Genomic DNA, 20,991 nt, shown 5'->3' on the forward strand with positions numbered 1-20,991 from the left:
TCTCAGGATATGCTATTAAAATGCTCTAAAACTGTGTAAAACTCGCTACATATTTAAAACTACATGTGAAATTGATTTCCTCTCAGTCAGAGTTGGCCAAGTTCACCTGCTCCCCTGGGCGTAGGTCTCCGACAGGAATGTCAGTGAGTAAAGCTGGGTAGGACTCATCGCACAGTTCTGTTCCACGGAGGGTCACCTGAGTCTTCTGAGTTAAATTGGCATCCTGGCCTAAAAGTGTTCACATTGGCGTTTTAAGATATAGAGAATTCAAACATTATCCTAACAATTAATACTGCATAAAGAGCACTATATCATAACCGTCTATTAAGCAAACTTCCCATAGTTGACACCGCTGAAGCTTGTTTCATGTTGCTTAACACTGATCAAACCTTAAAGAGGAATGTTTACCGGGTTTTAAACCAGCGGTGAGCTTCACATCTCTGATTTCGGTCTTTTCGTGGGACTGAACAGTCACAACCAAACAATACATTTCATTAGTCAGGGCGGGAGGGTCGTGCCGCAGATGGACAGAAATGTTTGGAACTCTGGAAATGATCCTTTGGAAAAAAAAAACCTCAGCTAAGTCACTGACCTTTTTTAAAAAACAAATTATTCGAACAAAGTCTTTAAAAGAAGTAAGAAGACCCTTCACAAGCTGCCCGGCAGGGCCACTTACATCGTGCTGGCCTGAATGACTATGCTGTCCCAGTGCAGCTCGCTGGCCGGCAGCTTCGGCCGTCTTTTGAAAGACCGCGAGGCCTGCAAGGCTTCTTGGGGGGAGGCAGCGTCTCCCCCTCCTCCCTGCCAGTTTAAAACCACGCATCTTCCCGTCTCACTGCCCAGAACCAGATCCACGGAAGTAATCTGAAAGAGGGACGTCTGTCAGAAAGGCCACCTCATACTTGTTCGTCACCATCCCCTCGACAAATTCCACCACAGACTGCTGGTCTACGGAGTTCATCGAGGGGCCGTGGTGTGACAGAAGTCCGAACACCCGCTGTTAGTCTTAGCCTGACCATCGATGAGCTGTGACATTGGCCAATAATAAGCTGGGTTTCTACTTTGCCTTTAAACAGAGATAACAACCTGACTTTCTAGCTAAGATGCTGACTGCGCAGCACTGCTATGATTTTAGCACCTGGCACAGTGCCCGACGTAACACATGTCCAATTAGTGGTTGCTGAGTGAAATAAATGAATGTTTTGATAACTGTTAACATACTCATAACCTAATTCCTAATTCCACCATATTTTTCCTGAAGACATCTATAGCATTAGGAATGAAAATCTCTGCTAATTGAATAAATGTTCCTTTCATGTAAATCCATTAACAAATGTACCCAAAATAACATTATTAATTATGATTTACATCTGGTAGGCTTCCTTAGGTACCTTGTAAAAAGTAAAACAGGTAGTTAAGGATTTAGTCAAAATCATGAAAAATTTTTAAAAAATGAATACACAAAAACTCTAGCTATTGCTTAATAATAAAATCAACAGATTCACAGAAATTGCTACTGGAATATTGGTAGTATAGTCTTCTGTTTCTATCTTAGAAATAGTCCAAAGTTTAGATCAGCCAATGTTCCCATTCAAGCCATGGAAAACAAGCACTTAAGGAGTTCTTACTACGTACCAATCACTATTCCAGGCAATCTACACTAACTAAATGATTTAATCCTCATGAAACATTAAGACATAGGTACTATGATTATTCCCATTTTCCAGATGAATAAACTGAGACACAAAGAGGTCAACTAACTGCCCAGGACCACAAGCTAATAAGCTTAAGAGTTGGAATTTAAACCCACGTAATCTGGCTCCAGAGTTTATCATCAATAAAAATATTACTTTCATCATATATTTTTGAAAGGCATTTTAATCATCTATATCAAATGAATCCTTTAAAATATATATCTTCATTTTTTTTCTTTAAAAATATGCAATCAGCAATGTTTAACCATCAAAATGACACACATCTTTAGTCTGACTTACGTCATATTACACAAAACATAATTGCTACATCATATAATATATATATTTTGTTTAAAATCCCTTAACTGATCATGTGGCTATTAAAAAATGAGGTTGGTCTTATATACTAGCAGGAAATGATGTCTGATATACTCTATTAAGTGAAAAAAGCCAACTACTAAATACTATGTATGGTATATTCTCAAGGAAAGGAAACCTACCAAACTACTATGAATGATTTCTCTTGGGAAGTCCAAGGGAAAGATTTTAATTTTTTACTTAATACACTTCTGTATTATCTGAAATTTTTTCTGACATATGTATATATTATGTTATCATTTAAAACATTTTTTAAACAAATTTCATAACTAACCTCAATTTTCTTTCCCACATCTTCAGTTTTTGCAACAAATTTAAATAAAAACTTCCTTGTTTTACCAGGAACTAAGCACATCTTTCCCTGAGTCAAATTTTCTAAAACTTCACTCGCTTTGGAAGCTTCTTCGATGACACAAAACTGGTTATATTCCTGAAAAAGAGGTCAGCAAAGGCCACAGTTTATAAGCTACGACATTTGATGTCGAAGGGTTATTAACAAAAAGAAGTATTTTATGCCAAATGGAGGCACTTATACTGCCACAAGATAAAGATAATTCACTACACACAAGCTGATTTCTGAAGACATGCAGACATCCCTTTCCTGGAGAGAGAAACAAAGATTCATTCTTTGTTGCACTGGACACTACTGTGTCTCATCTCCTTTTCTTAAAAAGCCTTCTTTACTTGGCTCCTGTGACACTGTAAGATCTCCTGTTTCTCCTCCTCCTCCGTTGCTTCCTAGTTTTCCCTCAACGGTCTTTTTTCCTTCTTCTTGTCCCCTTAATTCAGAGGGTCTACAAGTTTCACTCCTTGGCTTTCAGTCCTTTTCTCTTCATGTTCACTTATTTGCAAAGTTTATCCATTTCTATATATTCTGCACCTCTGGGCTAATATTTTCCACGTAAGAACTTTTCATTCTGTCCTATTTCCCTAACTAAAAGCTCATATCCACAAGTGTCTAGAGGATAATGCCACTACCACTTCAAGTTCAGCAAGTCCCAAAGCGGAGGTATATCTACCCTCCCAGAGAGCACACTCCTTCCAGATGACTAAACGGAGACAGCTTTCACGTAAATATCTATGAAATCACCATTCTCATCCATTCAACAAATATGAAGAACTTTCCAAGAGCCATATTCTATGCCAGCAGATGAATTATCTTCACAGAAAATTCTGATATAGTTAAGTTTTATACTTTCCCTCTAATTTTCATTTCTATTCCATGCTTATGAAACCTAAGTACTCACTATTTTTCTTGTGCTCTGTGTCGAATTTCAAATAACACATATTCAGAATATAATCTAACTTTAAAAACTAATTGCTCCACATTTTAGCATTTTTATTAGTATTTAATCATAGAAGTAGTCTATGCTGGTCAAAAAAAAAAAAAGAAAGAGAAAGAAATGGAATAGTAGGATATAATGGGAAAAGTAAATTAAGAGTCTCTACATTGACCTTCTAATTCCAAATTTAGAATATTTCGGGAGGGAGCAAAAAAATTAGCTGTCCTCATGGAGCTTACGTTCTAGTAAGGAAAACAAGTAATTTACCAAATAATCACAGGGACAAAGGTGAAACCCCAGCTGTGACAAGCAGTATGAAGGGTTATGCAAGCCTGGTGAGGTCAATGGGTTGTGCAGGTCAGGGAGATGCCCCTGAGGAAGCAAGGCTTCTAAGAGTTTTAAGGCACGAGGAGGAATTAAATGGATAAAAGAGAGGGAAGACCAATCCAAGCACAAGAAATAGCACGTACAAAAGCTCCTGTCCTAATACTGTGTCATCTCACTTATGTGTGGAATCTATAACTCACAGAAACAGAGAGGAGAATGGTGGTTGCCAAGAGGTGGGAGAAATGAGATGTTGGTCAAAAGGCACAAACTTCCAGCGATAAGACAAGCAAGTTCTGGAGATCCGGTACAGCACGCTGACTATAATTAACAATACTGTATTATATACTTGAAAGTTGCCCAGAGAGTAGATCCTAAATGTTCTCACCACACAAGAAAACAAAAGGTAATTATGTGAGGTGCAGCATGTGTTAACTAACCGTACAGTGGTAATCATTTTGCAATTCATGTGCATCAAATCATCATGTTTTACACTTTAAACTTACACAGTGCTGTATGTCATATCTCTATAAAGCTGAAGAAACAAACTAAATAGTTTTTGACCTGAAAAACAAAAACCCCTGTCCTTTATTGACCCTATCCCCATTCTTTGTCCTCCATATACACTCAGCAATCCAGGCTCACCTATTTTTAGACGCCTCTTGTATACCTTTATCTCCCTACCACGCACCATTATCCAAACCCTCACACTTCTGCGTCTGGATTCATACAGAGAGCCTCCAGTTGTTTCCGTTCTATCATTTCTTTCCCTCTATTTTGCAACTAAAGTTCCTTAAACATAAATTTCATGCTCATGATTTAAAATTCACAAACAAATGAGAAGGAATCCTTGGGTCATGGTTTGAAGTTGAATAAAACTTACTAATCTTCACGTGACTCAGGTTCATCTAACCAATTCTACCACAGGGACATTTCTCAGTTCCCATGAGCCAAAAAAACTATTAAAACAGATAACACTCTTTACCATCATCCAATAAATAAACAGATAGACAGAACATAAATAAATAAATAAATCTTAAAGACTTTTACTTACTAGCCTAACTTGAAGTTCCTTGAAGCTAGCCCGCTGACTTCCCCCTCCCCCCAGAACCCTCTGCCCTATGGGCTGTGTCTTCACTTGCCCATAAACACAGAAGGTGCACTCCTGCTTCCAGTCAGCGTTTTCTCACTGCCAGACAGGTCCTCCCCGCTCTCCCCTTTTTATACCCATCTTAATTTCATCTTCATTCTTGAAACTTCCTCCCTCTTCTTGGCATGCCAACTATAACTGTATTTCTAGCCTACACCACATAACTTAGTCCTCATTACCTACTAGGGCAATCTGTAAGTTAGTTCTGGCCCTCGTCCCAAAAATGCTCATATTTTCATGGGGTTAACATATGCTAAACTGTTTGAGGTTTGCCGTGATGCTAAGAATATTGTAACTCTCAATAAATGCTTACTGGTTAAAGGCTCAATATACTTTCTGGGGGATTGGAAGATAAGCATCTATTAAGTGAGCTTCTAAGGCAAACAGCTGGAATGTAATCAATTACTTGACTATACTATATCACACTACAAAAATGTTCAAATGGAGGACATATAGTATGATCCCAATTCTGCAGGAAAAAAGTTGCTTACACATGCATGCACAGAAAACATCAAGACTACTCAAGAAGTTAATAGTGATAACCTCTGGGGAGTGACAGTGGAGGGGCGCACATTTACAGGCTGACTTTTCACTTTCTATCCACCTCTTCCACTTCAATTTAACATCAAATATATAATAGTTTTAGAATAAAGAACTAATACCAATGTTAGAATATAAAACAAATGATTTTGAAAACTAGATTATATTCATTCTGAATATGTCTTATTTGGAATTCAAGTTATACATTGTAAAAAATATATAGACAGTTCTTAGATTTCATAAGCATGGAGTGAAAACAAAAATTAGACTAGGAAAAGCATAAAATTTGAATTGCTAATACAGAAGTTGAGAAATACAAGGACATTTATTTTTAAATAGACTTTAAGAAAGCCCATTTGTTACTATGAAACCATTCAGAACTATAATTCACTAAGTTCATTTTATCGAATTTAATGAAAGCTACAAACATGGTAAAAACACATGAAAAGGTACCAGTACCTGATTATTAAAGCTGACACAGAGCTTAGAAAACCTAATGGGATGTGGACAATCAGCCTTCAGATAAATATCGAAGTGCACAGGAACATCAACGTGAAAACTCGGGGCGTGGAACTTGGCTTTGCATTGAACTAGAAGAAAAACAAGAAGGGCTGAGTCACATGACCAGGCTCTCTAGACCCACACACGACTCTGATCCACGTTCACTCTCCAGAAACGACACATCGACACTGGCCATTCTGACTGACTTCCACACATGAAGCATTTCAACAGACACAAATGCAGCTCACTTTCAAAAAACAAACAAAATTTGAATAAACTAAAGTTCTAAAACCATCTTTAATTTTAAAAACATAGTTGCTCCTGAAATGTAACTGGTCTAGGATTTTAAAGGAAAAAGAATCACTTCGCTTCAATTTATTTCAAACTACCTGCCTAGACATTAAAGCATAAAGCTTTTAAATAACTGTTCAAATGGATTTCATATAACATGTGAACTACAAAGGAACAAAGTAAATTTTAAGATGCAAACTAAGTATTTAAAATTTTGACCATCTTTATACGTCAGGGGGGAGGAAAAAAAAATATCTATAAAATGACTGTACTTTGAAAGTGTTCTCTGACTTCCATATTTATTATTCTGCATCTCTTCATTTTGTAGAAATAAGGATGCTTTCTGTGAAATAATATTGTAGATGGCTACCCACCAAATGGCACAAAGTCCTGTACTCCTATTGTGAAAACATTGCTGCCGGCCAGAGACACTCGGTCTGCCCACAGCTTCTGGGCCGTTTTCACAGCCAAGATATCACAGTCCGGTTCAGGATCAGGACTTTCATTCTGCACCAACACAGAGTTAAAGACTCGTTCAGCTAGTTATAAAAAACAATATCTAGACACAGATCTGGGTATACACATCCCCAGAACATATTTTATATAAAGAATTCCTACCGACCATTAAAACATTTATGAGGTTCTTTTCTATCCGAGATTTCTGGTCATCTTTCAGAGTTGAAGCTAACACGAAAGAAGAAGGAAAAAAACCAAAACTGTTAAGACAGGCAAGTAAAGTAAGTCCACTACCCCATTTAAGGTACTAAAATATCGTAGAATAAGTATCTCTTCTAAGATGGCTAAGCATGATTCCAGAACATTTACAGCTAGCACAGCTTTCTAAAAGCCCCAACACTTTATATACTTGCACTTGAACTCTATGTGAAAAGTCATTTATGCTATATTTTAAAAAGTAAGGCAGGAGAATTTCGTTCTCCTCAACTATAACAAGCTCAGCGAAAGTACAAATCTTATCACTCGGCAAAGTGCCTCCCACATAGTAAAAGTACTACCCCAACATTGAGACGGAAGGATTCTTTCCGTTTTAAGAAGCTTAAAGATGCTAAATAATTTTAAAGATTCAGAAGTGCACTGAAGAACACGAGGTTACCTCTTCCAAGGAGTTCGAGGGAATAGGTAACGTAATCTTTTAACTGGGCCATGAGGTAGGAGCACTTCAGAGCCGTCGTCAGTATGGATGTGAGTAGGCTCCACCAGCCCTCGCTCCGATAATCACACAGCACGTAATCCAGCAACCTCAGAGAGGACAAACGAGACACACACTGACACAGCTTCACAAGAAAGGGTCTGAAGAGTTCTCGCAGAAAATGAAGTGCTTTACTCATTTTGCTTAAACTTCAGAAAATCTTACTGAAATAGTTTAACAGGTATTTTCACAGTTAGCCAAATTTGAGGTTTCCTAAGACTTTGAAAATGAGTGGACCAGCAGATAGTACTAGGAAAAAAGAATCGCAGAAATGGAGTTTAATAGAAGTAGAAATAAATATGAAAATAATAAATCTTCAATACAAATTTCTATTCTAATTTTGCTGTAAGGTAATCAGAATACTTATAAAACTAAATAGTGAATAGGACTTACTTCAAAGCTTTGGTATAATCCTTTGCATAATAATATTCCTCTCCCATTTGAACCACTATAAAGAAAAAAAGATAAGTACATAATTTAAAATTATTCAAAGCTGCATGAAACTGTGGCATGGACGGATACATACTTAGATGACTTTTCATTCTGGGACATTTATACTTCTTAAATTGTGCAACAGCATTGCTCAGAAGAGTTATTATTATTTCCTGTTAGAAAAGGTAAAATGCGAAACATTACGATAAAAATAATCTCACGTTTTCCTTGAATATGGTAAAAAAAATAGCTTATATCGGGGGAAAAAAACTTACAGAGTGAACAACACTTCTCTCCTTCAGCTGAATGGCAAGAATTCCCACTTTCTCTTTTTCAGGATCAGAAAGATCAAAACCTGCGTAAGACAAGACGCACCCCATTTTAAAGAGCTCATTTAATACAAATCCTTCACATGAACATGGGACATGTACACTCCTTGAATCCTTTACTTAATATAATGTACTTAAGATCCTTAAACATTCTAGAATTTTCAAGACAGCCTTATTAGCATGGAAACTTCTCTGTGGTCTCTGTTCTGAAAAGAACATTACTGAGTTCAACATTCTTTGCCGACCGGAATCAACCACCTGAAGAGCAGTATCATTCTCTAAACAGAGCATACTTCCTGGGTATTAAAGTCAATCATTTCTTAATGCTTCAGGTTCAAGTGCCACAGAAACTGCTCAAATTAAGTATGTATAAAAAACAGAAAAGATACAGAGACATTGTTTTCACAGTGATACCAGTTAATGCTGTTTTACAATGTCAAATATGGCAAATCGTTAAAGTTAACTGGAATTAAAATATTTAAATAGACCAGAGTGGCCTATTAATTGTGTCATTTAAGACAACAGATGTCCAAATGTTTTAATCACATCTGCATGTTTAATTATAAATTATTCGAAGATGTAGTGATACAAACAAAACATTCCAAAAACTAAACAACTGAAAATCATTAAAAAATGTTTAAAAGCACACATTTTTACCTCAGTTTGTTATGCCTACTGCAGCTAATGGAAAAACTATGATCGCAACCTTTGCTGTTTGAGGTTCAGAGAAAAGCGAGGAAGGAAAAACTATTTACTTAGTATTCCTTGTCGCCATGATCTTTGTCCGTAAAAGTCGAGAAGGCCTGTCTGCGTTTCTAAGGGATCAGGATTGGGATACGTTACAGAGGCCTGTAAATCAAAACACAACCCTAAATAAGAGCTGCCATCACAAACCAACTCTCCCTCAATCTGTAATAGAACAAAAAAGTTTTCATAAATACAAATACCAAACACACGTTCAGATATCAAAGCTGTGAATATTTTAACATCAATTAAATTTTCACAAAAGTTAAACTAAAAATGTTTCGTTTAATATTTAAGTAATCTCATAAAAATCAAATTGAATAAATCAAACTGATTCTGACAAATGATTTCATAGTAACCAACTTGTTTACATTTCCTTTTTATCTTTGCTATAACAAACCAGAAAAAACATATCACACATTACACTTGATGTTTATTCCATATGTATAAGTGCTTTTTGTGCAAATGAAAATAATGTTATAAGGAGTTTTAAAAAGAAAACACTATTTTCCTTCTTTATCACTTGGTATTGGGGGTAGGGACTTTTTTGGCACCAGAATTTACAAATTCACACCGCTTTATTTTTCTTTTTTGTAACTTTTTCCCTCTAAAACCAAAATGTAACACAAGTACATTGGTGAAAAATGCAGAAAACATCCAAATTGAAAAAGATAAAGATTTAAATTAGCTATAAACCTACTACCACTGTTAACAATGTACACATTATTCTTCCAGAGTTTGCATGCTAACATTTATTCATTATCAATTGGAATAATTTTTCAATCTGCCTTTTTCATGTAAATATAGTCTACACATTTCACCATATCACTAAATACTATTTTTCATGGCTGCCAGCTGTTCTACATTTTAATAAATTCCCTACAGTTGTTCATCTTGTTATTTGTATTTTATATTACAATTAATAAATCTGTCAGAACTTTATAAATAAATCTTAGTATTCATCTCTTAGGATCTCTTATTTGCCTTAGGCTTCCTGAAAATAAAATTAAGGGTCAAAGATATGCGTGATTTTAAGGCTTCTCAAACTATTATTTGAAGGAAATATTATTTTACATTCCAGTCAAAGACATTTGTTAATGCCTGTTTCCTCATATCCTTATAAAACCCAGTTTTAATTACTTTTAAAACACCATGTTCAAACTACAATATGCCAAACTTTTAAAATATAAAACATGCAATGAAGTTATAAATCATAAATAAATAATGGCAGAAAATAGTCTAGTTATATCACAATCTAAGGGAAAAAAAATCAATACATTTAAAGTACTAATATGCAGACTCTGTTTTTGGAATAGTTTTTAAAGTAGTACTGTTGATAATATTTACCTCTCTTAGGAGAAGAAAACTGCAGATTTTAAGTGAAAATAAACTGATATAACTATATGAATATAAATGTTTATATAGAGACACATACACACACACACACACACACACACCATGTTCTTATTTTAAAGGTGCTTATGAGGAAGCTGATATCTGACAATAATTATCCAAGAGAAAGGCAAAATGAAATGTCAAGTTTAAGAAACTATGCAATTAACACTATGTCTCACACAGAGTTTTCCACAGAAGAAAACCCCAGGAAGAGGACGAAGTCCAAAGGCGTGCTCTCCGGTGGGTCACAACAAAGCCCGTTCCTCCAGGGTCCAAACTCCCACAGCAGTCAGCACACAAACAAAAGAGCGGATTCACAGTGCGCAGGGACTAAACTGCGGCTTTTACTCTACAGCAAGTTTCTCCTGTCTAAAGCACTAACTTATTGCCAATTGTAAAAGTTCTTCAAAAAAAAACTTCTGCTTAATTCACTGGTGAAAATGGAGGACTCAGGCTAAAACTGAAAATAATCATAATTCCTGAAAATATAAAAGAAAAAACTGATTATATTCAAAGGCTTGGAAAAATTATCGAGACCAATCAGTCTTATCTTCTTTCAAGGGAAGATTAATAAATCTCCTAAATGCCAGATAATACAGGAGTCAGTAACTTACTTCGTGGCTGCAGAGGGTTTTTGCAAGCTGCTTCCGCTCCTGGGCATAGTACGCTGCCTGCTGGTAATAGAAACCAGGATTCTGAGTTTGAATAGCCGTCAACCCTAACTTAATAGCTTCATCAAATAAATCTCCAAAGGCCTGGAATCTTAAAGAAAAAAGAGCAACAAATAAAAAAAAAGAATGAAAAAGAAAAAGGAAGGCAAAAGAAGCTCACTTCTAATAATTATTCGCCCTGGAACCATAACCTCAGGAGACTGTATTAAAATAATGGTACTGATGAACTTTAAATTGCTGGGATTTCTTTTAACTACCAATACAGACTAAGTGTAGATTACAGATAAATTCTGTATTTAAGTCAACTCTTCTGTGCTAACAAGTCTTCATAAACATACCATCAAAGTAGATGTCAACACAGTTCCCACCACTCAAATACACCCACGTTTCTGGGAACAATTTCATTTTATCAATTTTTAAACATCAGTCTCAAACAGCATGTTCCATGTCAACGGAATTTTGTTTTGTTTACTGCCATATTCTCTGTACCTAGACACATGGTGGAAATTCAATAAATATACGTTGAATGAAAGAGATGGTACCATGATTAACTGATTTCCAGTAAGGAACTATATGAATCAACTTCTATTACTGGAAACATGCTTATGCTACATCATTAAAAATCTACTTACTGACAAAAATCTTACTTCAATTTACAATCAAAATCCAGACTAATTCCATTCCTTCATATCCCAAGTATTTCTTTAAAAACATTGTAAAAGTACAACTTAAAACATACTGTTTAGCCATCCATGCAGCATGCTCAAAAGACAACTCTGCACTTCCGATTTTTTTCTTACACAAGTCGATGTGTTTCCGGAACTGAGCAATTGCATCTAATGGGGTGTTGTGCTGAAAACACAGCCTACAGATCTGCAAAATGTAACATCAGCCCCACAGTAAAGAGGAAAATCAAAGTCAAAAGGCATAGCCATTTAAAAATATGTAAAATCTGAGACTAACTTTAAAAAGACTACAGAATTTCCTTCTTGAAGTTCTTTGCAATAGAACTGATTTTCTCTATCAGAATGGTTATGCTACAACCAGAGGTTATGTCCCTTTGATAAATGAAAGTATTCAGAATTTATACTGAATCTCTTCTATACCTTCGGAAAGCTTTTCAAAAGTCTAGAACAAAAAACTGTCATACCCAGTAAAGAACATAAAGATGGGCAAAAATAAAATCTCTCTGACAGGGCACTGAGACAGGACAGATTAACCTTCAGTTTTAGAATTTCCAGAAAGCTCAAGATTTTCTGTAGCACACTTAGACCAGAGCAGCCTCCAGATCAAACAAGGATTACAAACATTCTTGAGAACTTTTTGTCTGAAACGCTATTTCAAAACAGTAACAATCCATGTGAATACAAGGTAAAAGGAAAAATAGAAGAAATAAAGCCTAAATTTATTTCCACATGCTTATTGCTAGTTTTAATTTTATTTTTTAGTTACAAAGGAATATATGAAGTCAAGTCTCTCATCCACCTGTCCCTCAGCTGTCCAATTTCCCTTTCCAGAGGCAACAGCTCCCGGTACGTCTCATGAAATACTCTACGCGCAGACAAGCGTGTGTGTGCATTTATACATACACTATTATTTTATAGAAATAGCGTCTCACTAAATATGCTGCCTTGTTTGTTCACCTAACATTATATCTTAGATATCATTCCATGTTAATATATGAAGCTGCCTCATTTTAACAGTTATATAAAATTCCACTGTTTGGAGTTGTAATTTATATTAACCAGTCACTCACTGCTGGGTTGTTTCCAGTCTTTTCCTATTATAAGATGCAATAAACATCCTTACATATGTGATCTGCAAGTCTGAGCATATGTCAGGTATATTTTCTGAAACGGAACAGCTGGTCAAAGGGGACATCCACTGTAAGTCTGTATGGTCATTACAAACATGTTCTCTGTAGAAGCTGGACCAGTTACACTTACACAGCGAATTAAACTGTCCACCTTCACGTCACCAACCCAGTGCCAGCCATCTTTAAAAGATGAGTGTGCAACATTAAATGCAAAACAAACAGCCCCCACTTGTGCTCTGGGGGCATCTATTTCTACCATATACAATCTTAAAATGCTCAAATAACAGCTAAAAGTTTCCCCTAAGGCAAACAGATACACCTTTTCCATGGCTGTGTCATTAAACCAAGGACGGCTTACATAGTTCTAATACGCTGCATCTTTTAAAATTCAATAATAAAGGCAGCTTTCTTCTCACTCCCTCCCGCTCCCACTTACAAATAAACAAAAGACCTTCCTCAAAGAGTTTTACAAAAGTAAAACTGCTCTAAATGAGAACTCAGGACCCATACTCAAAACTAAGCATTACAATTAGGCTCCTAAGAACCAGGGCGCTCCTGGAGACACAGGACATAAAAGAGGAGAGCATAATTAATCAAATATTCACTTTTCAGAACAAGTAACTAACTTTGATTTTCAAATTTTTAAGACAATCTAACATTTAAGGACAGATTTCTTTATTTGGAATGGAACTATTACCTTGTAGTTTATAAATCCTGCCATAGTCTTAATTTCCAGAATATTTGTTTCATGGGCTCTCAATTCATGTACCAGATTATAGGCGGTCCTATAATTCCTAATATAAACATGGGGAAGGTGGTTAATTATGACATAAATTAATTTTAAGAAAAGATTCCTGAGAAAAAATTATTAGAAGTAACAGACAATATTTACTCAAGATTTCTTTGCACTCGACAGCTCAATAATAACATATACATATTAATCTCTGATTTCTTGGAAAATGATATATTGATTAATAATGTGTGGAAGTAATCAATGACTTTTCACTAATAGAGCCATCACATGTATGTTGTTCTGTCATTAACATCTGTTAATAACTGATAGAAAGCAAGTTCAAAAATGAAAGTAAAGTGGACAATCGTCCAGAATTACATTAAAAATTAGCATTCTGTTGAAAAAAATAAGTATTTTTTAAAAGCACCATTACAAGCTTCTCAAATAGAAATTCTATTAGCAAAAAAGACAAGACAGTACAGGTCAACAGCTTTTCTATCAAGGATCTCTACAAGTTAAGTGGGTATCACTGGTCTCGGGTATAGGCTGGCGAGGGGAAATGTCCTCAGGGTGGCTAGCGCTGATGGAGACAATGGTGTGAGAAAGGGCAGCCCAGAAGGAGGCCTACCCTAGAGATGGGAGGTAATGAGAAAATCTGTCTTCTCCAAAGAAAATTCCTAACTTCTAACTTCTCTGGGTAAAATTTTTCTTTCCAGTTTTACTTTTGAACTGAAGTGGAATTGAAGGTTTTAACTAATACCATGGATAAAAAATGAACAACATTAAAGCCAGCTATAATTATATGAAGTTGTTAAGATTTAGAGAACATAATTTGGTGCTTCACATCTCAATAACAAAACAGAAGAGGTTTCTGCAATATTGCTCTGAATAATAGATTTATTTTTATTTATTTCTCTATTTTTCTCCCCTGTACACTTAGCCTCTTCTCAATTTTAGGATATACAGTTACGCGTTGCTTAACACTGGGGAAACGTTCTGAGAAATGCATTAGGCAATTTTGTCATTGTGTGAACATCACAGAGTGTACTTGGACAAAGCTAGATGGCACAGCCTACTACACACCTAGGCTATATGGGACTAATCTTAGGGGACTGCTGTAATATATGCGGTCTGTCATTGATCACAACGTTGTTATATGGGCTCATGACTGGATAGAAGTTTTTTACCCACTTGTTACACTGCCACTGTCAATCTTCAAAAGCTGAGTGAAAGCCAGAAAGAGATCATGTTATATGCTTAGTAAAAGCAAAAGAATTAAATGCTTGACCACTGCCCACACATATGCAACTACTCTTCAAAGCTCTAAGTAGAGCCTTTGAATGAAAAATGATGCTATGACAGGCATTATCAACCAAAAAAACTAAATTAAAAATAAAACTATAGTTGAACTGAATAAGTGCACTACACACCTTACGACATTCATAGTCTGATTTAGATAATGTTTAATGTATATTTAACTTTGGAAATCAGTCTTAACACGAGGATTTTACTGAATATACAAGTAAGTAGTAGTCAATAGGATGGGAAAAATTTTAATATTATGTTTCTTTAGATCATGAAATTTAATTGGACCAGAAATCTTTATGACACTATGAAGTTTATTTCTGATAGTAAAATGGAAGTTTTTTTAAAAATCCCAAAATATTATATTCCATTCACCTCTAGACAAATTAAAGCGATTATTACATACCTGAATCTAAGCAACATAAACATTTTAAAATTAAAGTTTGGTTGAGATTTAGAAATTGCCATTAATATATTATTGTTAACATAAAGATAAAAAAATTTAGTTCGGCAACTGTTAGAAACTTACTTCAGAGCATTTTGTGTATCTTGTTTCAACTCACTGAAGAAAGCTATCTTGAACTGATGTCTAACAAATAAAAGCTAAAAAAAGAATTTAAAAAACACCATTATTACATATATTCTCTTAAAAATTATAATAATGTTTATTAAAAGGAGACATAAAAGTATGAAGGAAAATATTCAAAATTAAAGTTCAAGAATTATTCCAACAAACAAATATAGTTAAGAAGGCTGTATCTATCTTTAAGAACTTTAAGGGCAAAGAGCACAAAGACAGATTAGTTCTTAAAAGCTTTAAAAATAACTTTAAAAGTACAAAAGCCTTTTAAAAACATCAAAGTATGAAAGATATTTAATAATCTCCTCAAAAATAATCCATGATGAATAATCTCTCTAGAATGCTTCTATTGTCTCCTTCATTAGGAAAAAACACGTACCTGGTGTGTTGTTTTATTCAAAAATTCCTTATGAGATTTCACTCTTCTGATCTCAGTGTAGTAATAAGTCTGTGCATGTTCATAAAAGGCATTTTCTAACCTGTTAAAAAAGAAACACCAACATTCAAACACTGAAGTTATTTTAAACCAAACTGTTTTCAAGAATCTTATTTGTAAGACCTGAAAGTAAAATGCCAACAGAGATAAGGTCTAGTTCACTTCATGATTAAGCTAAAAACGGAAGCAAAATATAACCTGAATTTCCAGATTAAAAATCTAAACGTAAGACCTCCCAAGAGCCATTTCCAATTATTTACAATCCAAGAAATAACTGATAAAAATCTTTTTTGTAATTTGTAAAAACTAGGTAGTCTCTATATTACTTCCTCCTCTATTATTGTTTTGTTTTAAAGATTTTTTCCCCTTTTTCTCCCCAAAATCCCCCAGTACATAGTTGTGTATTTTAGCTGTGGGTCCTTCTAGTTGTGGCATGTGGGTCACCGCCTCAGCGTGGCCTAACGAGCGGTGCCAGTCTGTGCCCAGGATACGAACCAGCGAAACCCTGGGCCGCCGAAGTGGAGCACGCAAACTTAACCACTCAGCCATGGGGCCAGCCCCCACCTCTATTATTTTATAATTTTATAAGAAGTCTGAAAGAAACAGATATCCAATCAATTAGATTTGACTACTTTTTGTGGTTTTAATTTAGAGTTTAAAGGATAAGAAAATTAATGGGAAAAGGACCAAAAATGAGAACTGGTTTAAGTCTGCTTCCTGCCATAACTTTGAGACTACATAAGAACAAAGAAAATCTGACCAGAGATGGGTAAGCAACTGAAAGCTCCTTTTGTGAAATGAAGTACATATCCGAAATATCTGCCTAGGGCAGGAAAAAAAGCTGAATTCATAGTCAGGTAAGGGTTGAACTTCAAGGTTTTTCCTCCTCAGAACAAAACAGAATTTTGAAATTGTATTCAAAGGGTTTAAACACATCTAAGGAAAACACGTGAAAAAAAAAGGAAAAAAACAATGGATAAGTCAAAAACTTTTAAATTAGGTATTGTATTTTTTTCTTTTTCTTTTTTTTTTTGAGGAAGATTAGTCCTGAGCTAACATCTGCTGCCAATCCTTCTCTTTTTGCTGAGGAAGACTGGCCCTGAGCTAACATCCGTGCTCATCTTCCTCTACTTTATATGTGGGATGCCTACCACAGCATGGCTTGCCAAGTGGTGGCATGTCTGCACCTGGGATCTGAACCGGCAAACCCTGGGCAGCCGAACCAGAACGTGCGAACTTAACCACTGCACACCAGGCCAGCCCCTAGGTATTATACTTTTAATTTGATTTTTCAGGTTAAGATTTTCTACTTTCAAAGCTAAAGCTTTTAAATTTTTAAAATATGAAAATAATTAGACTGGGATGTCTAATCTTATGGCAGCCAGAAATGTCTATAGGTTATCCTAAATGATTAAAAAAAAAAAAATCTTCTCAACAGAGAAATCTGTATTACTAACCTAGATTATGTCAGTAAAGATGAAAGATAAGCTTGCTTTTAGTTTTCAAGTTGGATGTGCACTCAGAGATAAAATACCTCTTAGTTAATACAGAGAAATAAGAGCAAGCATTATTTCCTGTAAACTTGTTATGTCAAACCAAATCCTTCCCTCTCTTCTAATATAACAGATCACACAGTTATAGAGATATCCCTGGATATAGGATAAGAGTTGTAAGACTAACTTTTTAATTCATATACTTCTATACTATTTGAGGGTGGGTTTTTTGGAGAAAAAAACATACAGCCAGTTCAAAAGGACATAAATGAATAAATGACAGATTTAGTCAAGATAGGAAGAGGTTAGTGAAAAGATCAATTCTTTTAGTAGATATTCCAAAATTATACTTTTAAGGTGACATCAAACAATTAAGAATGCTTTCTCAGGGAAGCAGACCTTGAGTTTGACTTTGAATCCTACAAGAGAAAATCCAACCAACTCAGTCTTCCCGTTTAGAGATTTAAACTAGCTGAATTTTAAATATCCACACTCTTTTCATGATGTTCCTCTGCCCCAAATAACTACTACTTCCTTCCCACTGACCTAAACCTCACAGCACAAGTGCTGTCCCTCCTGTTCTTTAAAGCCTGCCCGGGCCACATCCAGCACACGTTCTCTGAAATCCTACAGGACTTACACACTCCACCACAGATCCTACACTCGCATGCTCGGGTATTTAACATGGATGTTTCCATCTCACCAACTAAGTTAGTTCCTCCATGAAGGCAGGAACCAATTCGACTTCAAGACACACACATGCATACATATATATACACACATAAAAATATACACAGAGACATCTGCATTTTAAATTTATTATTTGACCTGCCTTAAAATAGAATTTATCCTACCAGGTCTTTTAGATCAAAATTTTGATTACGAGCAGCTCCTTACTCCAGCGGTTTATCAGAAAATACATGGTATTCATCTTAGCAAAATTCACACAAAGATCACGTGGACTCCATTTTCTGCTACCGCTGCAGCAGCACGTCACTCAGACACCCTTTTTAGAGTCTGAAGACGCATATCTTAGCCACGACAGCTGAACTGAGCCTCGCTAAGAGCTAAGGCAGGGTGTGTCAAGCTCCGCACTATCGATGTTTTGGACCAGGTGACTGTTGAGTGGGCTTTCCTGTGCACTGCAGATGTGCAGCGGCATCCCCGGCCTCTACCCACTAGATGCCAGCACAGGACGCCTCAGTCGCGGCAATCATAAACATCTCCAGGCATTACCAAACGTTTCCTGGAGGGAGACCTCACCCCAGTAACGAATCACTGGATTAAGGTATAGGACAGGGGACAAGTAAAGAAGGCTGCGTGTGAACTAAGCCTTAAAAGTTAAGAGAGCCCAGAAAAGGGGAGCTGGAAGGCAGGAGCGAGCATGAAAGCACAGTGACAAGAACAGAGTGAGAACTGGGAAACACTGAAGTGCCAAGTACAAGGCCGAATTGTCCAATGCACAGAGAGGTACTGAAAGGCCAGTGGGGAGCCTGGGACAAGCCTCGGGGGAAGAACCAGCAGTCGGCATGTGCTGCCAGCCCTCTGGAAACGCCCCTCTCCTCTCTGTGCCTCTCAGGGTCACACACTCGCATTTAAAAGTCAAACTCAGGACCCCTTTCCTCTGCCTTCCACTTCCACTTTATCCTTAGCACTACTGACCTGACTTTCTTGTTTCCAGTGTGCAGATTTATTTTGCTAACTTTTCTTGCAGCTCATCTTCTCATCTGACTCTGTTGCCTTTTCATGCTTTCTCCTTCTGAATTTATTCTCTTTCTTAGAAGCCCTGTCACTTAGATAGCAATGAGAACGCCCTAAAACTTCCTGTAGTACTTCATTTTCACAAGTTTGCTTCTGAGAGACAGGAACAGATGCCAGAGAAGCAATAATCAAAGATAAACTGAACTGTTCTTGAGTTTAAGAAGGACACACGCAGAATGAAAAGGAAAACCATTTTATAGTTAAGATCAATGAAAATATTCACATCTAAATACATCCTAGCCATTAATTTAATACTATGAAACTCCTCTGCAATACTAAATGCTAGAAAACAATGGATAATGGTCACATATTTTGTGAGATAATGTTGTGTCCTCACGTAATATTCCTTATATACAAAGGCTTTGCAAAGATATCTAAGGTATGGTGGGCCTCAGATGCTTCTTAAAAATTATTTAAATATATACATCAACATATCAAAAGGGGAGCAAAATAGAGGCCAGAAATGGAGCCGCTGTCATATAAAAGGACCAGTATGTCACAAAAGGACACGGGGGAGTTACTGAAAAGCACAATGGAAAAACACGGAAGAATTTTTTAAAAAATGAAGTTGACCTAGATGTCCATATTGTGTCAATGAGGTAATGCCAAGTGGCAGTTCAGTACATGTTGTATGATTACATTTATTTTTAGATAAAAAGACATTTTTAGGAAGCAAACGAATTGTTGATAGTGGCTACCTCAAGGACTTGGAGAAGGTTAAGGAGTTGACAAAGAGGACTTTTATTCTTACCTTACATCCTCTGTACCATTTAATTTTTTTCCCATGAACATGTACTTTCTTTTTTTAACAAATAGGTCTAGGTTACCAGTTTCTCAATTCTTAATGAACAATTTAAAAAAATTTTTTTGAAGACCTTTATTTACCTTATAATATAACCCACAAGGTGGTCAGTGTGGGGCAGCACAAACAAAGACTTTCCTGAGAGTTCGCACGCATTGCATAAAGCTGCAGCCCTTTCTGAAGCAATGACATCTTCTCCTGTCGCCAAACCCCACAAAGATGAAGAGAAATAAAATAATTAATGTATTTCTCTAAGTGAATGCTTCCCCAAATGCGAACAATGTAATTAAGAATAAAACCCCAAACCACTTTTCCCCATACAAGTAGGACCCCAGGTGTCCTTGGGAGTTCTACGGGGTTCTTAGAAGCTACACAGTACATATCCATTAGGAAAACACTGTGGAATTTCCTACTGAGCCAAGATAGACAGGCCAAGTAATGCCAACAGATACACCACATAACTATTTCAAAAACCATAACTAAAAATGGAAGCAATAATACACAAAAGTGGTTTCCAAACTAGGATGTTTCAACATAGAAAAAAAAAATATTTTGGCCTCTCAAAGTCTGAGAAGGTAGAAGAAATAAGCATTTGAAACTAAGATCTTCTCTTAAAGAAAATTAGAAATCCTATAGTATTTTCCTTTGCCCTACTGCAAATTAAGAAATAAATACTATGTAAGGAATATAATTTCAAATAAATCTCCAATAAGCAAATAACATTCCTTTTTAAAAAATGAAGTGAGTAACTGTTTTGTCAATTGCTATGTGCCTACATGGTGAAGTAAGTAGAACCTGGGGAGGAAAATTTAACAAGATTTGCACTCCTTACAATTTTTAATTTTTTACAGTAAGCATTTATGCATGCATTATCGGTACTTTTTAAAGTTAAAAAACCATCTTTCCCATAACTGAAAACGCATAAAAGATTTTACCATTAAAAACTATGCCTCCTGATAACAGAATTGGAAGTATAAAGTAATTAATTCATCATTAATCAACCTTTTGATACCTGGCGGCAAAGGCGTTTTCTTCTGAATCAGAACCACTGCAACTTTTGTGTTTCTCCCTTGTAAACTTTGCCTGCAATGGAAAAAGAATAATGAAATTAATTAAATAATTAAAT

At 35.9% G+C, this 20,991-nt stretch overlaps 1 protein-coding gene across 1 annotated transcript in view; it reads right to left on the reverse strand.

The window, feature by feature from the left end:
- Positions 1–20,991, reverse strand: part of TRAPPC11 (trafficking protein particle complex subunit 11) — a 46,311-nt gene that overhangs the window by 19,302 nt on the left and 6,018 nt on the right. Inside the window, exons 4-22 of the mRNA XM_001491998.6 lie at positions 20,878–20,948; positions 19,949–20,063; positions 15,753–15,852; positions 15,323–15,396; positions 13,453–13,549; positions 11,679–11,812; positions 10,883–11,030; positions 8,885–8,978; positions 8,076–8,155; positions 7,895–7,973; positions 7,762–7,816; positions 7,273–7,418; positions 6,784–6,845; positions 6,536–6,668; positions 5,829–5,959; positions 2,347–2,502; positions 677–864; positions 409–557; positions 107–228 (exon numbers count right to left, since the gene is read on the reverse strand). Of these exons, the coding sequence (XP_001492048.3) occupies positions 107–228; positions 409–557; positions 677–864; positions 2,347–2,502; positions 5,829–5,959; positions 6,536–6,668; positions 6,784–6,845; positions 7,273–7,418; positions 7,762–7,816; positions 7,895–7,973; positions 8,076–8,155; positions 8,885–8,978; positions 10,883–11,030; positions 11,679–11,812; positions 13,453–13,549; positions 15,323–15,396; positions 15,753–15,852; positions 19,949–20,063; positions 20,878–20,948 (2,134 nt within the window). The remainder of the gene's footprint in view (positions 1–106; positions 229–408; positions 558–676; positions 865–2,346; positions 2,503–5,828; positions 5,960–6,535; positions 6,669–6,783; positions 6,846–7,272; positions 7,419–7,761; positions 7,817–7,894; positions 7,974–8,075; positions 8,156–8,884; positions 8,979–10,882; positions 11,031–11,678; positions 11,813–13,452; positions 13,550–15,322; positions 15,397–15,752; positions 15,853–19,948; positions 20,064–20,877; positions 20,949–20,991) is intronic.

The sequence above is a fragment of the Equus caballus genome, chromosome 27 (assembly GCF_041296265.1).
Source record: "Equus caballus isolate H_3958 breed thoroughbred chromosome 27, TB-T2T, whole genome shotgun sequence".
In the NCBI taxonomy this organism is placed as follows: Eukaryota; Metazoa; Chordata; class Mammalia; order Perissodactyla; family Equidae; genus Equus; species Equus caballus.